This window comes from Tetrahymena thermophila (genome assembly GCF_000189635.1).
Source record: "Tetrahymena thermophila SB210 genomic scaffold scf_8253811, whole genome shotgun sequence".
NCBI classification, from domain to species: domain Eukaryota; phylum Ciliophora; class Oligohymenophorea; order Hymenostomatida; family Tetrahymenidae; genus Tetrahymena; species Tetrahymena thermophila.
Window position 1 is genome coordinate 113629 of NW_002475923.1, and position 20074 is coordinate 133702.

At 22.1% G+C, this 20074-nt stretch overlaps 8 protein-coding genes across 8 annotated transcripts; 6 read left to right on the forward strand and 2 right to left on the reverse strand. All coding sequences in view use genetic code 6, as the record gives it.

Annotated features, from left to right (window-relative positions):
- Positions 1 to 94: 94 nt before the first annotated feature.
- TTHERM_00526290 (aldo/keto reductase family oxidoreductase) lies at positions 95 to 991 on the forward strand (the record flags this gene model as incomplete). The annotated part of the gene is made up of 1 exon (XM_001028040.1): positions 95 to 991. One exon carries the CDS (start codon positions 95 to 97, stop codon positions 989 to 991), a length of 897 nt encoding a protein of 298 aa, XP_001028040.1.
- Positions 992 to 1580: 589 nt separating this feature from the next.
- Positions 1581 to 2477, forward strand: TTHERM_00526300 (aldo/keto reductase family oxidoreductase; the record flags this gene model as incomplete). Its single annotated transcript, XM_001028041.1, has 1 exon — positions 1581 to 2477. One exon carries the CDS (start codon positions 1581 to 1583, stop codon positions 2475 to 2477), a length of 897 nt encoding a protein of 298 aa, XP_001028041.1.
- A 792-nt stretch (positions 2478 to 3269) lies between these two features.
- On the forward strand, positions 3270 to 4169 carry TTHERM_00526310 (aldo/keto reductase family oxidoreductase; the record flags this gene model as incomplete). Its single annotated transcript, XM_001028042.3, has 1 exon — positions 3270 to 4169. The coding sequence occupies one exon, from the start codon at positions 3270 to 3272 to the stop codon at positions 4167 to 4169; it is 900 nt and encodes a 299-aa protein (XP_001028042.1).
- A 1655-nt stretch (positions 4170 to 5824) lies between these two features.
- Positions 5825 to 6712, forward strand: TTHERM_00526330 (aldo/keto reductase family oxidoreductase; the record flags this gene model as incomplete). Its single annotated transcript, XM_001028044.2, has 1 exon — positions 5825 to 6712. One exon carries the CDS (start codon positions 5825 to 5827, stop codon positions 6710 to 6712), a length of 888 nt encoding a protein of 295 aa, XP_001028044.2.
- An 895-nt stretch (positions 6713 to 7607) lies between these two features.
- TTHERM_00526340 (aldo/keto reductase family oxidoreductase) lies at positions 7608 to 8507 on the forward strand (the record flags this gene model as incomplete). Its single annotated transcript, XM_001028045.1, has 1 exon — positions 7608 to 8507. One exon carries the CDS (start codon positions 7608 to 7610, stop codon positions 8505 to 8507), a length of 900 nt encoding a protein of 299 aa, XP_001028045.1.
- Positions 8508 to 9882: 1375 nt separating this feature from the next.
- Positions 9883 to 11386, forward strand: TTHERM_00526350 (protein kinase; the record flags this gene model as incomplete). Its single annotated transcript, XM_001028046.1, has 2 exons — positions 9883 to 10808; positions 11086 to 11386. 2 exons carry the CDS (start codon positions 9883 to 9885, stop codon positions 11384 to 11386), a joined length of 1227 nt encoding a protein of 408 aa, XP_001028046.1.
- Positions 11387 to 12524: 1138 nt separating this feature from the next.
- On the reverse strand, positions 12525 to 13220 carry TTHERM_00526360 (autophagy protein Atg8 ubiquitin-like protein; the record flags this gene model as incomplete). The annotated part of the gene is made up of 1 exon (XM_001028047.3): positions 12525 to 13220. The coding sequence occupies one exon, from the start codon at positions 13218 to 13220 to the stop codon at positions 12525 to 12527; it is 696 nt and encodes a 231-aa protein (XP_001028047.1).
- A 1007-nt stretch (positions 13221 to 14227) lies between these two features.
- Positions 14228 to 19330, reverse strand: TTHERM_00526370 (hypothetical protein; the record flags this gene model as incomplete). Its single annotated transcript, XM_001028048.2, has 13 exons — positions 14228 to 14770; positions 14855 to 15178; positions 15240 to 15543; positions 16188 to 16363; positions 16415 to 17200; positions 17257 to 17652; positions 17814 to 18173; positions 18230 to 18467; positions 18518 to 18920; positions 18971 to 19072; positions 19129 to 19147; positions 19204 to 19253; positions 19309 to 19330. 13 exons carry the CDS (start codon positions 19328 to 19330, stop codon positions 14228 to 14230), a joined length of 3723 nt encoding a protein of 1240 aa, XP_001028048.2.
- Between the last annotated feature and the right edge of the window lie 744 nt (positions 19331 to 20074).

Sequence of the window (20074 nt, forward strand, 5' to 3'; positions counted from 1 at the left end):
TCAAATTATTTATCAGTTTAAATAAAATTAGCTTTTTTATTAGATAATAAAAAAGTAAATAATTAAATAAATTCTGGATATAAATAATAAAAAAATGTCAATCAACAGTAAAACTAGTATATTTCTTTCTAATGGATAATAGATACCTATTTTTGGTTTAGGTACTTTTAAAACTTAAAACGAATCAGAAATGACTAACCTTATCAGTACAGCTTTAGATGTTGGATATAGACTTATTGACACAGCTAAATTTTATGAAAATGAACATTTGATTGGAAATTCATTAAAGACAATCTTTAGTGAGGGAAAGTATAAAAGAGAAGATATCTTCATAATTACGAAATTGTTCCCATTTAAGGGATAGTCAACTCTAGATGTTGTAAAGTAACAGCTAAAAGATTTACATGTAGACTATATTGATCTTCTTTTGATACATTTTCCTTTTGTCCCTCCAAGTGATGATTTATAACAGTGGTATTAAAAACCTATTTACTAATAATGGGCAGAGTTTGAAGAAGTACATAGCCTAGGATTAGCCAAAGGACTAGGTATCTCAAATTTTAATTGCCAGATGGTAATTGATCTATTATAATACTGTAAAGTAAGACCAGTTGTTAATGAAATTGAGTTACATATTTTTAATCAACAAACAAGATTTATAGAGTTCTTAAAGAAAATTAAAGTTTATCCCATAGCATACAGTCCTATGGCAAAATATACAGAGGTTGTTAAAAACGAAACTGTTACTAAAATTGCATAGAAAAATAATGCTTCTGTGGCCTAAGTTATGATAGCATTCCTGCTTTAGCAAGAAGATATTATTGTTATTCCTAAGACTGAGAAGTCAGAGCGTTTATAATAAAATTTTGATGCACAAAAATTGAAATTATGTGAAGAAGATATGCAAATTTTGAAAAATTTAAATATAAACAAGAGAATTGTCAATGTTGACACTGCACCATTATTTAAAGGAGTTCCAATATTTGATTGATTGATTGATTAAATAAATTCTAGATTTAAAAATGAATGCATTAAATTTAACAAAATTTTAGATTTATTTATATATACTGTATTTACTAAAATATTTATTGAAGTTCTACCAGAATTGATATAAAATGTTTTAAAGAATTATTTCGAAATTTTTTTAATTAAAATTCTGTTAAAATTTTTAAATTAATTTTATTTTACATGATTTAAGTTTATAAATATTTTTTTATAACACTTACTATTAGTTTTTAATTTTACCAAATGTAATTTTAAAAATTCATATCATATTAGATTAGATTTTTTTAAATTTTATTATGATTTATTTGAATAATAATATAATTAATTACTTAGATTATTGTTGAAATGTTTTTACTTTTTAATTTCATATTATATTTTTATAGATCGATTTATTAGTTTTAAAGGATACTCAATCACTTTCTTTTAATAATGTGTGAGTATAAAATATTATATAAATTATTTCAGTATTTTATTACAAAGTTTTGTATTTATTAATAGCCTAAATATAGATTTTGTATCTAAAAATATACTAAGAACAAAAAAATAAATAGCCACTATTCAATAATTTTTATATGATGCAGACTCATAGTTAAAATTTCATCACTCTAACAAACGGCCAATAGATTCCTTCATTTGGTTTAGGAACTTTTTAGATAAAAAACGAATAAGAAATGACTAACATTATTCGTACATCTTTAGACGTTGGCTATAGACTGTTTGATACAGCTAAATTCTACGAAAATGAGCATTTGATTGGAAATTCATTAAAGATAATCTTTAGTGAAGGAAAATATAAACGGGAAGATATTGTCATAATTACTAAATTATTTCCATTTAAGGGTTAATCAACTCTAGAAGTGGTAATGCAATAGTTAAAAGATTTATAAGTAGATTATATTGACATCCTTTTAATACATTTTCCTTTAGTTCCCCCAAGCGATGATCTATAGTAATGGAATCATAAACCTGCTCATTAAATATGGGCAGAACTTGAAGAATTGTACAATCTAGGATTAGCTAAAGGACTAGGTGTCTCAAATTTTAATTGCTAGATGATAGTTGATTTATTATCTTATTGTAAAGTTAGGCCTGTTGTTAATGAAATTGAGTTGCATGTATTTAATTAGTAAACAAGATTTGTTGAGTTTTTGAAGAAAATAAAAGTGTATCCTATAGCATACAGTCCAATAGCAAAATATACAGAAATAATTAATAATCAAACTGTGGTTTCAATAGCTTAGAAAAATAATGTTTCAGTGGCATAAGTTATGATAGCATTTTTGCTATAGCAATAAGATATTATAGTAATTCCTAAAACTGAGAAGCTGGAGCGTTTGTAGCATAATTTTGATGCTTAAAAATTAAAATTTAGTGAAGAAGAAATGTAAATATTGAGAAATTTAAATATAAATATGAGAACTGTTAATGTTGATACTATTCCGAGTTTTAAAGGAGTGCCTTTATTTGATTGATTAAAATTTATATCTATTTGCTGTTGTTTCTTAATTTTAAAAGCTATTTAATTTTTTTTAAATTTAATAAAATATGTAAATTAAATCATATTTTAGTTCAGCCAGTGATAAATCATTGTAGACTTTAAAGTATTTAAAATAAATTTCAAGATAAAAATAAATATTTATTTTAGAAAAAATTTAAAAAAATAAACAATAAAATATAGTTTTAAAATTATAATTTTTTTAACAAAATATTTTTTTAGTAAAGCAATTTAAAATAAAAGATAATTATTGTTTGATATGAAGATAAATAAAAAGATTATACTTGCCTATATTACATATTTATCTATTATATTAATTTATAATTATCAAATTAAAAAGAATTTTATTATTCTTTGAGTTTATAGTTAGTTACATATAGAAATAAATGAAATTTATGCAATTTAAAAAATTAATTTTATATTTCTAAAAGTGCTTGTATTTTTTTATGTAAGAACTGCTTCTAGAAAAATTTATATTTGGAGAATGATTTAAACATTTTTTTTTACTTTAGCTGATTTAAAATTTTTATTATTATTTGATTTTTATTATTAGATTTTGTTAGATTAATTGATAATTTCCTTTTTTTAATTTTTAAGATTCATTCTTTTAATTTTCCTTTTAAATTAAAATCAGTAATCTATTTAAAAATTGTTCTGGAAATAAAAAAGATTTTTAGTTTAAATATCAATTCAAATGAGTTCTTTATTATATTAATTAAATAAATAAACAATAAAAACAATATAAAACAAAATTTAATTCATATATAAAATGAGCTCTATTCACGGATAAAAAGAAATAGTCCTTTCTAATGGTTAAAAGATGCCAGCCTTTGGCTTAGGAACTTTCAGAACAAAGAACGAATAAGAAATGACAAACCTCATTCGTACTGCTTTAGATGTTGGATACAGACACATAGATACTGCTAAATTCTATGAAAACGAGCACATGATTGGTGCAGCTTTGAAGACTATTTTCAGTGAAGGAAAATACAAAAGAGAAGACATCTTTTTAGTTACTAAATTGTTCCCAAATAAAGGAGTCAAATGCATAGATGTCTTTAATTAGTAGCTAAAGGATTTATAAGTGGATTATGTAGACTTACTCTTAATTCATTTTCCTTATGCTCCTCCTAGCGATGACTATCAGTAATGGAACCAAAAACCTGTACACTAAGTTTGGGCTGAGTTAGAAGAAATACACGGATTAGGTTTAGCTAAAGGTTTAGGAATTTCTAATTTTAATTGCTAAATGGTCATAGATCTATTATCTTACTGTAAAGTTAGACCTGTAGTCAACTAAATCGAGCTTCATGTGTTTAATCAATAAAGAAATTTAGTAGAATTTTTGAAGAAAGCTAAAGTTTATCCTGTAGGTTATAGTCCAATGGCAAAGTACAATGAAGTTATCAATAATGAGACTGTCAAAGCAATAGCTTAGAAGTATAATGCATCAGTTGCACAAGTATTAATTTCTTTTATGTTTTAGCAAGGAGTAGTAGTTATTCCTAAAACTGAAAAGCCTGAGCGTTTACAACATAATTTTGATGCACAAAAATTAATATTTAGTGAAGAAGATTTAGAAACTCTTAAAAATCTAAATAGCAATACAAGAGTTGTTAATTACTATTCTAATCCAGTTTTCTTTAAAGGAGTCCCTCTGTTTGACTGAAAATACTTTATTCAACAAATTAAAATATTATTAAATAACTAAAAAACTATCTACATAGTATCTTTTGTATTTATTTCAAGAAAATTATTTTTAATTCACTGATTTCACTTTTTTTCTCTCAACATTTTTTTATTTTTATTTTAATATAAAATAAATATATAAATTTTAAATTTGATATCTAATGATTAATTGAATTCGTTTTTGTTTCAACATTTTTATTTTATTTTTATTAATTTTAATGTAAAAAACATCAATTTTAATCTTTCAAAGATATTATTTATTAATTATCTTAATTAGTTTTACGTCACAATTAGTATATATAATTTTTTTAAAGTTTTAATGTAAAATATATCAATATAAATATTTCCAAAGATATCTAATAATTAAATAAATTCGTTTTTTGTCTTAATATTTTTTTTGTATATTTAGATTTAAATTAAGTTTTTTAAATGTATCAAAGATATTTAAAATAATCAAACTAATCAACAAACAATTCAGGATGGATATTATTAAAAATCAATAGTTTTCAATTTTATAAAGATTATGTATTTTATTATCTAAATAATCTACTAATTTTATATTTCAAACATACATTCTACTTTTTATTAATTGTCAAAAATTTTTTATGAATTTTTTGACAAATCAATTTAAATTTTTTAATTAAAAGTAGATTGATTTTATTTTTTTAAAAATGTCTTTATTAAAATAAAAACAAAACTATTTTATTTATTTTGTAATTTTTACTCAATTAATTTTTATTTCATTTGTTGTCTAAAAAATATTTTCTTTTTTTCAATTTAAACATTTTAATAATAATTTTTTAAAGTTATTGGAATTATTTTAGAGTTAAAGTTAACAATTTATGAAGACTACTTTTTAACTTTTGCTAATTAACTAAATTTTATCATTTTATTTTAAGATATTGAAGAAAGTTCTAACTAAAAATTAGAGAAAATTATTTTTAAAGTTTTATTTATTAAAAAAATATTTAGCATTTCCCAGTTATTTTTTTCTTTGAATCTATGTATTAAAATATCGAAATATTGTTAACTATCAATTTTAAATTCAATTTATAATAATAATTTTTTTTATCACTTAAATATATTTTTGAGATCTTTAACTCAAGTATAAATTTGCTGTAGAAAGAATTTTCATTATAAATGCTTATTATATGAATTTATTGTTTCGAATTGTATTCAAAAAATTTCTTTTAAAATTTGAATAAGATTTGATAAGAATCCTTTTTCTATGTTATAAATTTCGAAAAAATATCAAGGTTTTATAAGAATTTTATTTTCTATATTTTTGTTACACCTGTAATAACCTTAAATTTTGTTTTAGTTATTAAAAAAGTTTTAAAAAAGTAATCAATTATTCCAGAACAAATTTTACTCAAATAAAAATTGAAAATAGCTAATTAAATTCGATAATTAATATTAGTGGTTTTTAATTATTTTGCTATATTATTGGCCATTACTTTTTTCATTTTTAATTTCTTCTTTTGAATGACCAATTAAATTAAAGCCATAAAAAATATCATAAATTGTTCTAGAAATTAAAATATTTTGAGTTTAAATATTGAGTTTTATAAGTTTAGAGTCAAAGTAGTAAAAAATAAAAATAGAAAACTTGCATAAAAAACTATGAACTCTTTTATGGGATAAAATGAAATAGTCCTTTCTAATGGCAATAAAATGCCAACTTTTGGTTTAGGTACTTACAAAACATAAAATGAGCAAGAAATGACTAACCTAATTCGTACTGCTTTAGATATTGGTTATAGATACATAGACACTGCTAGATACTATGAAAATGAGCACATGATTGGTGCTGCTTTATAGACTATCTTTAAAGAAGGAAAATACAAAAGAGAAGATATTTTCTTAGTGACTAAATAATTCCCTGATAAAGGAGTTAAATGCTCAGAAGTGTTTAAATAATAGCTAAAGGATCTGTAAGTAGATTATGTAGATTTACTATTAATTCATTTTCCTTTCAATCCCCCTAGTGATGATTATAAACAATGGAATCATAAACCTGTGCACTAAATATGGGCTGAATTTGAAGAAATACATCGTTTAGGCTTAGTCAAAGGCTTAGGGGTTTCTAATTTCAATTGCCAAATGGTCATTGATCTATTAGTATATTGTAAAGTTAGACCTGTTGTGAACTAAATAGAGCTTCACATATTCAATTAACAAACAAATTTCGTTGAATTTTTAAAGAAAATTAACGTATACCCTGTCGGATATAGTCCTATGGCTAAGTACAATGAGGTTATTAATAACTAGACTGTGTAGAATATAGCTAAAAAGTATAATGCTACAGTAGCTCAAGTTTTAATTTCTTTCATGGTTCAACAAGGAGTAGTTGTTATTCCTAAAACTGAAAAACCAGAACGTTTAAAGCCTAACTTTGAATCACAAAAGCTAGTTTTTAGTAACGAGGATTTGATTACTCTTAAAAATTTGAATACAAACACTAGGATTGTTGATTTCTAGCTCTACCCTGAATTCTTTAAAGGAATCCCTTTCTATGAATGATAATAACTCATTCTCAAATTCATTTCTTATAAAATACTTAAATATAAAATATTTTTTTGTTAATGTTTAGATAAATATTTTTTTCTAATGAATTTACTTAACTATTTGTAAATTTCTTTTCTTTTTATTTACATTTTAATAGCTTATTTAGTTGTTTAAATAAAATTAATTATTTTTTTAATAAAAATTTTTGAACTTTGCTGCTTAAATTTACTAAAAATTTTTAAAATTATCTTTAATAATGTGATTAATTTATAAAATTTAAAAAATTAAAAGAACATTTTAAAAAATGAATAATAATCTTAAGTCAATTAAATACTTATAGTCTGAAAAAGACATTAAATTTATCCATAAAATGCTAAAATAAAGTTGGTAGAATTTAAAATTTCAAACAAATTTTAATATTTTTATTTATTTAATTATTTTTTTTGTTAAGTAGCTAAGTCTATAGTTTCAGAAATATCTTTTATCTATCATTTTTAATTAAAATATTGAAATATTTTTCATTTTTAAGTATTAAATTATTTTATTTTTGAAGAGATTGATAAAATTTTACAATAATAATTACTTTAATTTTATTTTAAATAAATTGTGATTTTTGTTCAAATTTAATTAAATTTTATCAAGATTAATTTATGATTATCCTTACATTTTTTTTATCAAATTTGTTAAATTAGTAAAAAAGATTTAAATATGTAATTAAAGAATTTATTTAATTCTTATATAACAATTATGAAAGAAATATAAATTAATTAGAGTTTCTTTAATGAAATATGTATGCAGAATATCTTTTATTGTATTTTAAATTTAGCTTTTTAGGTCACCATAATAAACTTAGAATTAAATAATTATTAAAACTAATTAAAAATTTTATTTTAAAAATTAATTATTCAAAATGAGCTCTCAAGAAATCCAAAAAGTAATTACTCTTTCAAATGGATAAAAAATGCCTGCCTTTGGCTTAGGTAGTTCTAGAGTTTAATCAGTAGAAGAAGTGACTAATTTAATTCGTAAAGCTCTAGATGTTGGTTATAGGCACATTGATACAGCTTAAATGTATGAAAATGAGCAGTTTATAGGAGCTGCTCTAAAAACAATCTTTGGTGAAGGTAAATATAAAAGAGAAGATATATTTTTAGTGACTAAATAGGCTTCTATCAAAGGTGTTTCATGTTTAGAAATAATGAAAGAATAGCTCTAGAAATTATAGGTAGATTATGTAGATTTGCTTTTAATTCATGTTCCTTTAGCAGCTCCTAGTGATGACTATTAATAGTGGAATCATAAGCCTGTTCATTAAATCTGGGCTGAATTTGAAGAGATTCATAGTTTGGGCTTAGCTAAAGGATTAGGTGTGTCTAATTTCAACTGTTAAATGATTATTGATTTGTTAGCATATTGTAAAATAAAACCATTAGTAAACTAGATAGAACTTCATGTGTTTAATTAATAAAAGAATTTAGTTGAATTTTTGAAAAAAGTAAATATTTATCCAGTTGCCTTTAGTCCAATGGCCAAATACAATGAAGTAGTAAAAAACGAAACATTAAACTAAATTGCTTAGAAGTAAAATGCCTCAGTTGCTTAAGTAATGATAGCTTTTATGTATCATTAAGATGTTGTAGTCATCCCAAGAACTGCCAAAATTGAGCGTCTCTAACATAACTTTGATGCCTAAAAATTGCAATTCAGTGAAGAAGATATTCAAACCTTGAGAAATCTAAATTCTAACACAAGAGTTGTTAATTACTATTCTTACCCTGCTCTTTTTAAAGGAATTCCTTTCTATGAATGAAGTGCAACATAAAAAATAAAATATTTTCATAAATTCAATAAAATTAATTAAATCATATTATTATTTTTGTAATCTTTTTTGTAAAGAAGAAGGAATTATTTTTTTCAAAATAAATTAATTTTATTGTTTTTATTAAATTTAAAAAATATTACTACTCTACTTAATATTATTATTATTAATACTGGACACAGAAAAATATAAGCTATGCAAAAAAATTATTTATATATATAAATATAGATATATTTTTAAATTAAATTTTATTTCACATTATATTCTTAAATTCTTCTAAGATATTATCTAACATGAAAAGTTAAATATCTAATGAACCATCTTATTGGGATTACTTAATAAAGATTATTGATTAATTGGAATTTTACATTTAATTTCATAAAAGCTAAAATGAATTAATCCTTATTTAATTTTTATGAAAATTTAGAAAATATTTAAATTTAATCTACTTTAAAATAAATAAATAAATAATAACATATGATAAAAATTTATTCTAAATTATTAAAATAAATGTGTTTATTTTGTTCTTTGAGTTTTTAAAATAGAAGAATTATTTTTGTAACTTTTTATGAAATAGATTCAATAATTGATCAACTTAAGTTCCAAAATAAAATAAGGCAAATTTATGAGATTAGTTAAAAGTATAACTAAATAAATATTTAATTTATCTTTTAAAAGATCAAATAGCTGCAATTTATTGAAATAGAAAGATTAATAGAAAAATAGATAAAGCATAATCAACATTCAATATCTAGGTAAAAGGCTTTAATTTTTATTTATTTATTATTTAAAATTATTTCGAATAAATTAGGAAACATTTATTATCCATCCACTCATATAATTTTTAATGATAGATTTATATTGTTTTAAATATGTTACATTAATATTTATATGCTATTAATAATAATAATGAAAGAATGTTTGCTTATTAGCTAAAATTCACTAAAATCAATATTTATAATTGTTTGAATGTGAGATAAATCAAAGTTTCCTATTGACAGCTATCTATCAATCGTATAGACAAAAATAAAGTTATTTTTGAAAACACTTTTAAAATGAAAATTTAGTAGAAATAAACATTGAATGAGACCACTTAAGTTTTTGGAGTTTATATAGTCTATTTGGATAGTTCTTTCATATCAGATTATTTCAGAATTTTAGTTTTTGAGATAAATCTTCAATTTAAAGAAAGCTGTGCTTAAAAATTAGAAAAAAAGTATTTGTTTTAATTTGGATCATTGAATTTTTAGAAAATAATTATTTTTACACTTATTTTTAAAGGTAAAACATTAGTAAGAACTTAAAGATCAATTACCAAAGGTGAAAACCAATTAAATAATAGATAAATAATTAGAAATATTTAGAAATGGAGTAAGTAAATTAGTAGGTGATCTGCTTAATTATAGGGCCTTCGCAGGATAACTTAAATACATTTGAGGACAATCTTCTAGAGTATTTAAAAAAAATTTTCAATGAAGATTTTAGTGATATGATTACAAGCATGTAAAAATTTACTAAGGAAGGACGTGCCAACTGCTTGATTACTATGAAAATGGATTAGTTCAAACAATTAGCAGAAATTTAAAATAAATTGGAGAACAAAATGAACGATTACATTTTTAATTTTTATGAAAATCAGCTTGAGGAGTCTAATGATCATATTTTTTAGTGCGGAAAGATGCAAAGATAGTTTTATAAGCTGATGATACCTCAAGAGCGTGAAATGAAGGGTGCTTTTGGTGAGATATTTTTAGTTCAAAATAAGGTAGACGGGAATATTTATGTTATTAAGAAGCGTAAGGAAGATAATGTACCAAAAAAAGCAACATTAAAAACTATCTAAAATTTGAAATATATGAGGGAAGCTGCTAATATGATGCGTTTATCTCATCCTAATATTGTTAGAGCATATGATTGGTGGTTGGAAAAGTCTGATAACTCTTGCAATCAATTCAATCTCTATATTTAAATGGAGTATGTAGGTGAAATAAACAAAGCCCATAATTTATTTTCATTCACAAAATAAATTCTTAAAAATATGACAGATTTACCTAATAAAAGAATAATTATTCATCACTTTTTCAAACAGATACTAAGTGGTTTGCTTTATATTCATGAAAACGGCTATGTCCATCGTGATTTAAAACCTGAGAATATATTTGTTGACCCTGTAAGATAAATCTGCAAAATAGGAGATTTTGGTTTCAGCAAATAAATCTAAATTGAGAATAAAGTAGGTGAACTCTAGTTTAGAAAAGTGCCTTCTTCAACATATGGAACCGTTTGTTATTAGTAATTAAAATATTTTTTTATTTAAACAATTTTAAACAAATTAAGTAGTTAATAAGACAAACAATAAAAATCTTTCTTGCGAAAATAATAATTTTAAATAATAAAGAGATCGATCAAATTTCGATCAGCATATTTTCAATATTAAATTAATTCTAAGTGTAACTTTTGATTTGTAAAATTAAAAAAAAAACAAACAAACAAATAACTTTAAAAATCTCTATTTTTCTAATTAGCAGATAATTTTAATTAACAATTAATAAATATACTTTTTAAATAGACCACCAGAGTTGAGAAGTTAGTTCGACAGTTGTGGAGATTTATACAATCTTGGTTTAATTTTATTAGATATGTGCAACAATATGGAAAATAGAAAAACTGATCACTACAATGCAACTTATAAACAGGATGAATAAAAATTCCCACAAGGCTTTAGAGAAAATTATTAACATGAATCAAAATTAATAGAAATTTTGTGCGCATGTGACCCTCAATAAAGATAAGAATATTAGGGAGAGCTAGAAAACTATGATGAATTTATAAAATAATAAAAAGTTTTAATTCTATCCACAAGTTCATGAAAATTATTTAATTAATTCTAAACATTAAAAATTATAAAAAACAAACTCAAACAAAATAAAATTATAAAAAACCTTTAAAAAATTATTTTGTAAATAAAAATAAACATGTTTTTGTATTAAAAGTATATTAAATCACTTAGAAGCATTTATTGAGATTTTTATTCAACCAAAAACACTTCTTAATTTCTTATTTATAATTTATTTCTTAATCTATCTGTTTGAACAGATAAAATATTTAACTTTCTTTAAGTTCTTTATCATTAAAAATAATGGTATAGAAAAAAAACTGAAAAATACTTATATTCACCATTAAAAATTAACAAGATAAATGTTTAATTTTTTTCAAATTACATCAATAACCTACCTTAAAATTTTTTCTATTTTCTTTGTAAAAGCTACAAAATAGTCTAAAAATTTGTAAAATTCAATTTCAAAATATTTATTGAATTATTTAAAAAAAATAATAATTATTTTTATATTTTTTCTCTTTGTTAAATAATCCATTATAAATTAATTTGAAAACCTATTTAATTAATAAATATCAAAACGTTTAAAATAAGATTTAATTAATAAAATTATATCAAATAAAAAAATAAATAAGATTAATAAATAAATATTTTATTGAATTTTTTTAATATTTAAGACATAAAAATATTTATTTAAATATTAACAAGAATTCTTAATTTAAAATTGATCTTTTTTTTTGATAATATTTTACTCTTAAAATGTAATTTAATCATAAATTCAAAAATATTTTTATTAATTCAATACTCACTTAAAATTTTGGAATAACAAATTGAAAATATTATTAAGATTTTGTAAATTATTTTGACAGTTAATTAATAATTATCTAGAATCAAATGTTATAAAATAAACTAGAATTAATTTATAAAATTTTAAGAATTTATAAAAATAAAAAACTAATAAGAATTATAAAATATTTTATTGAATTACTTTTAATAATTAAAAATATATAATTAATTTTATTTAAATATTTAACAAGAATTCTTAATTTTATAATTAATCTTATTTTGATGATATTAAATAAATATCTATCTATATATCCTAAAAATTTTCATTTTTTTAACAATTTAACGTTTTACTTATTTATTTAACATGTCTTTTAATATAAACTTTCTCATAATTCTATTTTTTCAGCATTCGAATTAGTTGTATTGCTAAAAGTAGAATTTACATGCGTGGAATTGGTTAGAGTGGAATTTGTTTAGCTTTAAATGTATTCTTACTATAATTTAGCTAGGTCATAACCAAATAACCAAAGGATATCTTTAACGCCAAAGAAATAAACATAGCCATAGAAAATCAGTAAAATAACACATATTATTTGCATGACATTCATGAATGTGCTTGTTTGCTAAACAAGATTTTTATCAGAATAAAATATGTACAAATTTCCATCAGATCTTTTATATCTCTAATACAAGACACCTAATTTTGATTGAGGGTATATCAATTTTAATTGATTATCAGGCATATGAACAAAGAACCACATTTTTTTCGCTTGAACATCTTTCTGTGTTCTCACCATTGCATTAGCAGTTTATGATTGACAATGGAAAAGGAATTTAGGTGTTTGCATTTCTTTTATATCTTTATGATCTGGATGTCTTTCAATAATCAAAGGAACACATTCTGGATGTTTTTTTTTGCATTCCTATGAGTCATTATATCTTTCTTCAAATGTGAATTCTTTTTAATACTAAGCAATAATCACTTCTTCAGCTTTTAGCTCTTCAATTGTTTTTGGCTACATGCTCTCAAGTAATGACTTGCTAGACTTTTTTGTCTTTCTCTTTTTGCAAATTTTAAACATTTTAAAAACTAAATGTATCTTTTTAATTTAAATTTTTATTAATTAAATATTAATGCAATTTTGTGGTGCTTGATATATAATAAATATGATTGACACTGACAGAAATTAAATAAATTTGATATTATGAATCTATAATACAATCAATTTCAAAAATTTATTAATTAATTTGAATTCTTTTATTTTTTTAAATTAGATAATCCAAAATAAATCTAAAAAACTTTTTTATGAGTTGTGTTAAAATTATTTTTAATCTCCTCTTAAAGTTTAATGTTTTGAGTAATATATTTCGATATAAATTCATTATTTTAAAGACTATGCAACCTAATAACTAATGCTTTTATAATACAAATAATTAAATATTTTTTTTTGCTAAATTAAATTTCATTTAAAATTTGAAAAGTATTTAGAAAATTATTTGTTATTGGAATCAATTGAAATTAAGATTAATAATTAATTGACATTTAAATACCAAATATAAGAGTCAACTTTCTAAATATTGCTTCAACTATAAAAGATAAAATATTAATATCTTTTATTTAAGCATCATTGCAGATATATTGTATAATTTTATGTTATCAATTTTATTCATTTTTACAAAAGTATAAAAATAAGTTTGATTTATTTATTTGTTTGTTTATTATTCATTTATGTATAGGATTATATTAACTTTTAGCCAAATCCTATTTTATTAATTATTAAATAATATAAAATAAATGGTAGTTTATTAAAAAATAAATTGAAGCCCATAGCTTTTTTGGAAAGTATATAAACAGTATATAATTTTAAGTAAATAAAAGCATATTTGTATAAAAAATAAATTAAGTTGTGAATGACTGACTGACTAGCTAGTTTTTGTAGTTTAATACAGTTTCTTATTATATTAGCTATTTTAATTGTGCTCTGAAATTTTTGAGATAACTTTCTTTAATTTAAAATTTTTTTTGAAAATTATTTCTTTTAAAGTTTTGAATATTTATTTGTCTCTTTTAAATATTTGTTACTATTAGTCAATCTGGAGAATACTGACTTTCTAGTTCTTCGTCCTAAGTACCTTCCATAAAACTATACTTTATGGTTGCTTTACTTTATTTAAGCTTCTTAGGATCTACTTATGTCATTCTCTGTACAGGAATATTAAATACATTCTCTTCGAATGTTCCTAACCTTGGATTACCTTGATTATCAAACAATCTACAGTAAAACCAGTACTTAGGATTTTTACCTTTGTCTAGCAAGTAAAAAACAAGATTTATATTTTCCAATTAGTTTCTATATGTTTCTGCCATTTTTCTTATATCTAATTCGAAGTTATATTCTTCTAAGAATTGTATTAACTTTTTGGTACATTTTTTTATATCACCCTAGAAAGTGCAATTATTCTTTAAGTCATCTTGCATAAAATCATCCTTAAAGAAAAGAGCAATATTAACTTATAAATCAACATCTTTTTCCAAATTTTTTAGGTGATGTATAACTACAGTAAAGATGCATTTTTATTGAGTGGCTTGCTTTGAAGAGGCTCCAAGAGTTTGATCTTAATGTTCATTAACCTAATAAGTAAAATTAATTAAATAATATCTCAATAAAAAAATTATATGCAATGAATAATTTAAATAATTTTTATAATAAATTACTTAAAGAAGGTTGTATTCTTAAGCAGGAATTTTTTTATAAGAAATTTTATAATTGAGTTTTTCTAATCTTTTTTTAATTAAAGAGTTGTTTAATGGCACGTTTACTTATAATGGTGTATCATAAATATTAACTGAAAAACTCCCTTAATTGACTTTCTTATTCTTAAAAATTGGGTGAGCATACCATCCTAACGTTACCTCAATATCGTTATCATCAACTTCAACAAATTTTATAATAATATGATATTGCTCCCAATTAGACTACTTATTTTTCATAGCAAGTTCTACATCAAGAGGTACTTTAATTGTAGTGTTGAATTCAACCTTTGCAATTTAATTACATTAATTAATTAATTAATTATAACTTTTATTTAAATTTATTTACCAAATCTGTGTTTTCTGTACATGGAATTAATTCATCAAAGTGATAGACTGCTGGGTTACCGAATTCATCATTTACTATTTCCTAAGGTTTAAGTATGACTAAATCATAAGAAATACTTAGATCATTAGTATAATTTTAAATAGAATCCATTTCTATTAGAAGTACATTTCTTGGACCATCTACTTTATCTTTTTTTTCAACTTATGCTATCCTTAAACCAGTAGTCATATCATTTTTGTTGGAAGGTGAATTTGAATTTGCAGCTACAGGTAATTAATTTTATTATTATGATTATTATTATTTCCTAAATATTTATATTTATAAAAGTGTTAGTCAAAATTAAAAACGAAATTACAAAAACCTCATAAAAGTATTTTATTTAAAATAAAAGTAAAGGAAATTTCAGTATTTTTTAAATAAAAAATTTTTTAAACTTTATTATGTTGGCTTTAAATAAGATATTACTAAGTATAAAACTATAAATTACTTTGATTAAAATGATTAAAAAATATGAAGAACATTTAATTAAGATTGAAAAAATTATTAAATCTTCAAAAAAAATGTTTCTTAGATTTTTTTATTAAGTTATTGTCAAAATACAAAAAAATTTAGCTTATTTTTACTAAAAAATATGCTTTTATATTATAATTGAAGATATAAAATTTGTAAATTGGCTAAATATTTTGGTTTTTTTAAATAAAAGTAATTCTTTAATTAGTAGATTAATTATTTGCTTTTTTTTATGCTTGTTTTTTTCTTAACTCCTTTTTAAATTTAGATAATATTTTTACATACATTTATTCAATCAAAATTTTTTTTGCAAGAATAAAATATTTTTTTTAAATTAAAATGAGCTAGATTTTTTTTGGTAAAATAGCAAAATTATATTAAGGATTTGAAAAATTACTCTTTGATAAAATGAAAAAAATAAAAATAAATTTTGATTACTCTATTGTATCGAATTCATTTACTTCGTTCTCTAATAAATCTGGATCATGAATTATGTATTCAATGATCATATCTGATTTAGGGTTAATACGTAAAAAAGGAGGTTTTTTAGCAGGAGGCTTATTTAAATTTTCTTTGAATTTTCCATTATTTAAAGAAGATGACTTATAAGAGGTCTAATTTGTTAAAATAATATGATGCTGAATAAATTTTTAATGGATAAATACCTTGAAAAGAGGTGTTGCTAGCCATCCAAGTGATTGATTTCCAGATAAAATGCTTATATATAAATAGATCTTATCTAATTAGATTTTCTTATAACTTTTCAACATATCCTTAATCTTTATTTGAAATACCCTCTCTAAATCTAATTGGTTAAAACCAGAAACATATGTTACGTTGTAAAATTCGTTACACTCTTGTTTACCAAAGTCTAACATTGGATTTTCACCATCAAATATTTTGATGTTTATTTATCCTTTTAATTCATCTATTTTAAATCCATCTAAACTAACTAACTTAATTACTACTCCATCCGTCAGATTATTATCGTTTTATTAAGGGTTTTGATAAGGATTTGATGAATTCATTACACTTGAAGAATCAATATCATTTTATTATATGAAAGGCTAGTTATAAAAGCTTTGAGAAGTTTACCTATTTTATGGCTGCTCCTCAACAATTGGATCACTTTATTCAGTCTATTGTGGCTTTTGATTATTTTAATTTATTTAAACGCTACGCTACGAATCAGTTTATTGTGGTTTTTTCTATGATGGTTCTAAATTGCTATCTTTTTTTAAATTTGTGTTTACGCTTAATTAATTTTTATTTGGTGCAATTTATTGCTCTTAAGCTTATTACTAGTTTTGTGGTAATTATTAGTTTTATGGTAATTATTAGTTTTAAGGTATTTACTATGATTACCTTTACTGAGGGTTTGCTTGATCGTATTGCTATTAATTTTCGTATGAATCATGATTGTTTTGATTTGGTCTTTCAAAAAGCTATTCCTTTTAGTTTGAAAATAGTTTTTTAAATTCCTTTATTTATTTAAATTATATTTTACATTAGGAACATATGAAGAATCGAATTGTTGTTGCAGCTATAGTAAACGGAGCTACTCTGCTTATTCCTATGCATGTTTTATTTACTAATAATCATCTCTAATAATTTACACTTAAGGAGCAAAAACAGAATTAATTTTTTAAGGAGAAGCTTATGAATAGTTTCTCATATGGAAAAAAGGAGTTTTATATTCATTTTCTATAAAAACATAGGTGTTATTATCTAAGTAAGGATCATTAGGAAAGCATATCCTAATAAATAAATTGCTATCAGCCATTTACTGTAACCCAGTTTATATTAACAATTATGGATTTAAATTCTTACTGTAAAAAGGTAATTTAAATCTTCCGCAGTTAAGAATATTTTATGAATCAAAAACTTCATGCATAGTCCATGCCTATTTAATTTTAATAATAATCAAAATATTTATTTGAATCAACAAAATAGTAATTTAAAATATCATTTTATGATTTATGTAGCACAAAATTTTTGATTGAACTAAATCTTAATTCTTTAAACGTTTTTAAAATTATTTGAAATAGCTTAAATAAGTTTTACTCTTTTAGTTAAAGTTCTTTTGAGTGGATCCCTTTCATTAGCAAATAATTCAAAATAAAGAATAGTGTCTTAATGAGGTTTAACCTCATGAATGTTCCTTTTTTCTGTAAAAATGCACTTTTGAGATAATAGTGTATCAGGTTCTGAGTTATAAATAGCTGTTTTTAAAAAGGGATCAAGACTTTATCCTTTTTTAAAGATACCAAAGTTAACAAAGACTTGATCAAAGGAGGGAGGTAAGAGGGCTGCATAATCGAATCTGATTATGAACCCTTCATCAGGAAAGTATACACCATTTCTTTAAGGAAAGTAGTCTTTTTATGCAGAATAATCGATTAGCTTAGAGGGAAGTGATGAAGGCTTAGTTTTAAAAAATGAGCATTCATTTTATTTAGGAAACAAATAAATATTTTTACCATAACAGCTGATTGGGAAAAATTTGGCATGCTTCCCATATTTTGATTGACTTTGCTAAAGATCATCGATTTCTCTATTTCGTTTTTTAACTATCTAATTTTTTGGTATTACTCTTTTTTATTTTAATACATATAAGAATTAGGATGCATTCTAGACATATCCAGTAGACACTCACTTTCTTATACATTAAGGTAGTCATATGCTTATTCTTAATCAGATTTATTTCCAGCAACTAGACTTTTAAAAATGATTAATATCAAAATTTATTAGAATAATTCAAAATCTACTTTGGGTTTCTTAAGCTTGCTCTTAACTATGGAGGTAGTGTAAGTTAGTTTTTATTTGTTAAAATGCTAAAATTTTACAGTTCGTTTGAGAAAGAATCAATCATATTTGATTGGTTTAACATAGGAAGTGAGTATGAATTTGAAAGTAGAGACTAGTTTCTTTGTATTTATAATGCATTAGGGTTATTTATGTACTTTGAGTAATTCTTTTTTCCATCAAAATACTTCTCTATATTTTGAAGATTCTATAGAAATTCAGGATTCTACCCTCCCCTTTTCACATATTCTGACCGCAACTATGAAACATCGTGCAAACTTGATTGATTTAAATATTCTTCTCTTTTTTTATAATAATCGTTTACCGATTGCACTTGTAAACCGTTTTCATTTTTATAAGCTTTGCCTTATTTACAAAAGCAAAATTAGATAAATTAATAAATTAGCAAATAATACCATAGTTCTATAAATTGTTCCTAAAATCTGATATCTATTTAAGTTGATCATCTTTATTTCCAACAACTTATCCATGTAAAATATAATCGTCTTGTTTAGAATCTGTTGAAACAAAATAAATTTATTTTTCTTCAGTTTAAAATTGTATTTATTTATACATCGAGGAGTAATTTGTGGCTAATTAAATTTGAAAATTTTGTTTATAAAATGATAGTTAATATTAAAACATTTACAGATTCAATAATTCTCTAGCCGATTTTGCTGAATGGCACTCTATCAAGATCTATATTTCATAAAAAATTATTTGTACAGAGAATCTCTGACTAAGAATGAATTACCGTTAACGCTTGAACTATTCATTAATAGTTTTTGCTATTTTTATAAAATTAAGTTTTTTAAAGGAGATCAATTGTGATTAATTTTATTAGCTTATTCTTTATATCTATAAATGTATGTATATATAATTCGCTGGATATTTGACACTTATCAACGATTAAAAAAGTAAAAAAAATAAATTAAAAATATTTATACTGAATAAATAAGCTAATAACCAACATACATCAAAATATTGTAATCCATATCCTTAATCATAGTAAATCACACATTTTCTATCCAGATTAGAAGATTTTATTAAAATTTGGATACATTTTATTAAGTTTTATTGAAATATTATCAATCCCCAATAGCAGCTCCTAAAAATTTAAGAATTACTAAAATAATATGTGATAAATTGAAATTTTTAAGAATTTATTTGATCATCAAAACGTTTTCAAATTCAAAATAAAAAAAAATGAATATATAAATTAGTCAGCAAAAATTTATTTCTATAATAACAAAACGATAAATAACTCCATTAATTATTATTTTAATATATTTACTAATATCTCTGTTTATAATAATAAATAATTATTTGAGCAATCAATTTAATTATTCTTGTTTTTCAATCTATCTATAGTAATAAAAATACAACCTCTGTCATTATTGTTTGAATATATTTACAAAAATATCTCCCTGTTATCAATTATAAATAATTATTTTAGCAATCAATTAATTAATTATTCTTGTTTTTCAATCAAATAAATCAATTTTTAATCAATGATCCCT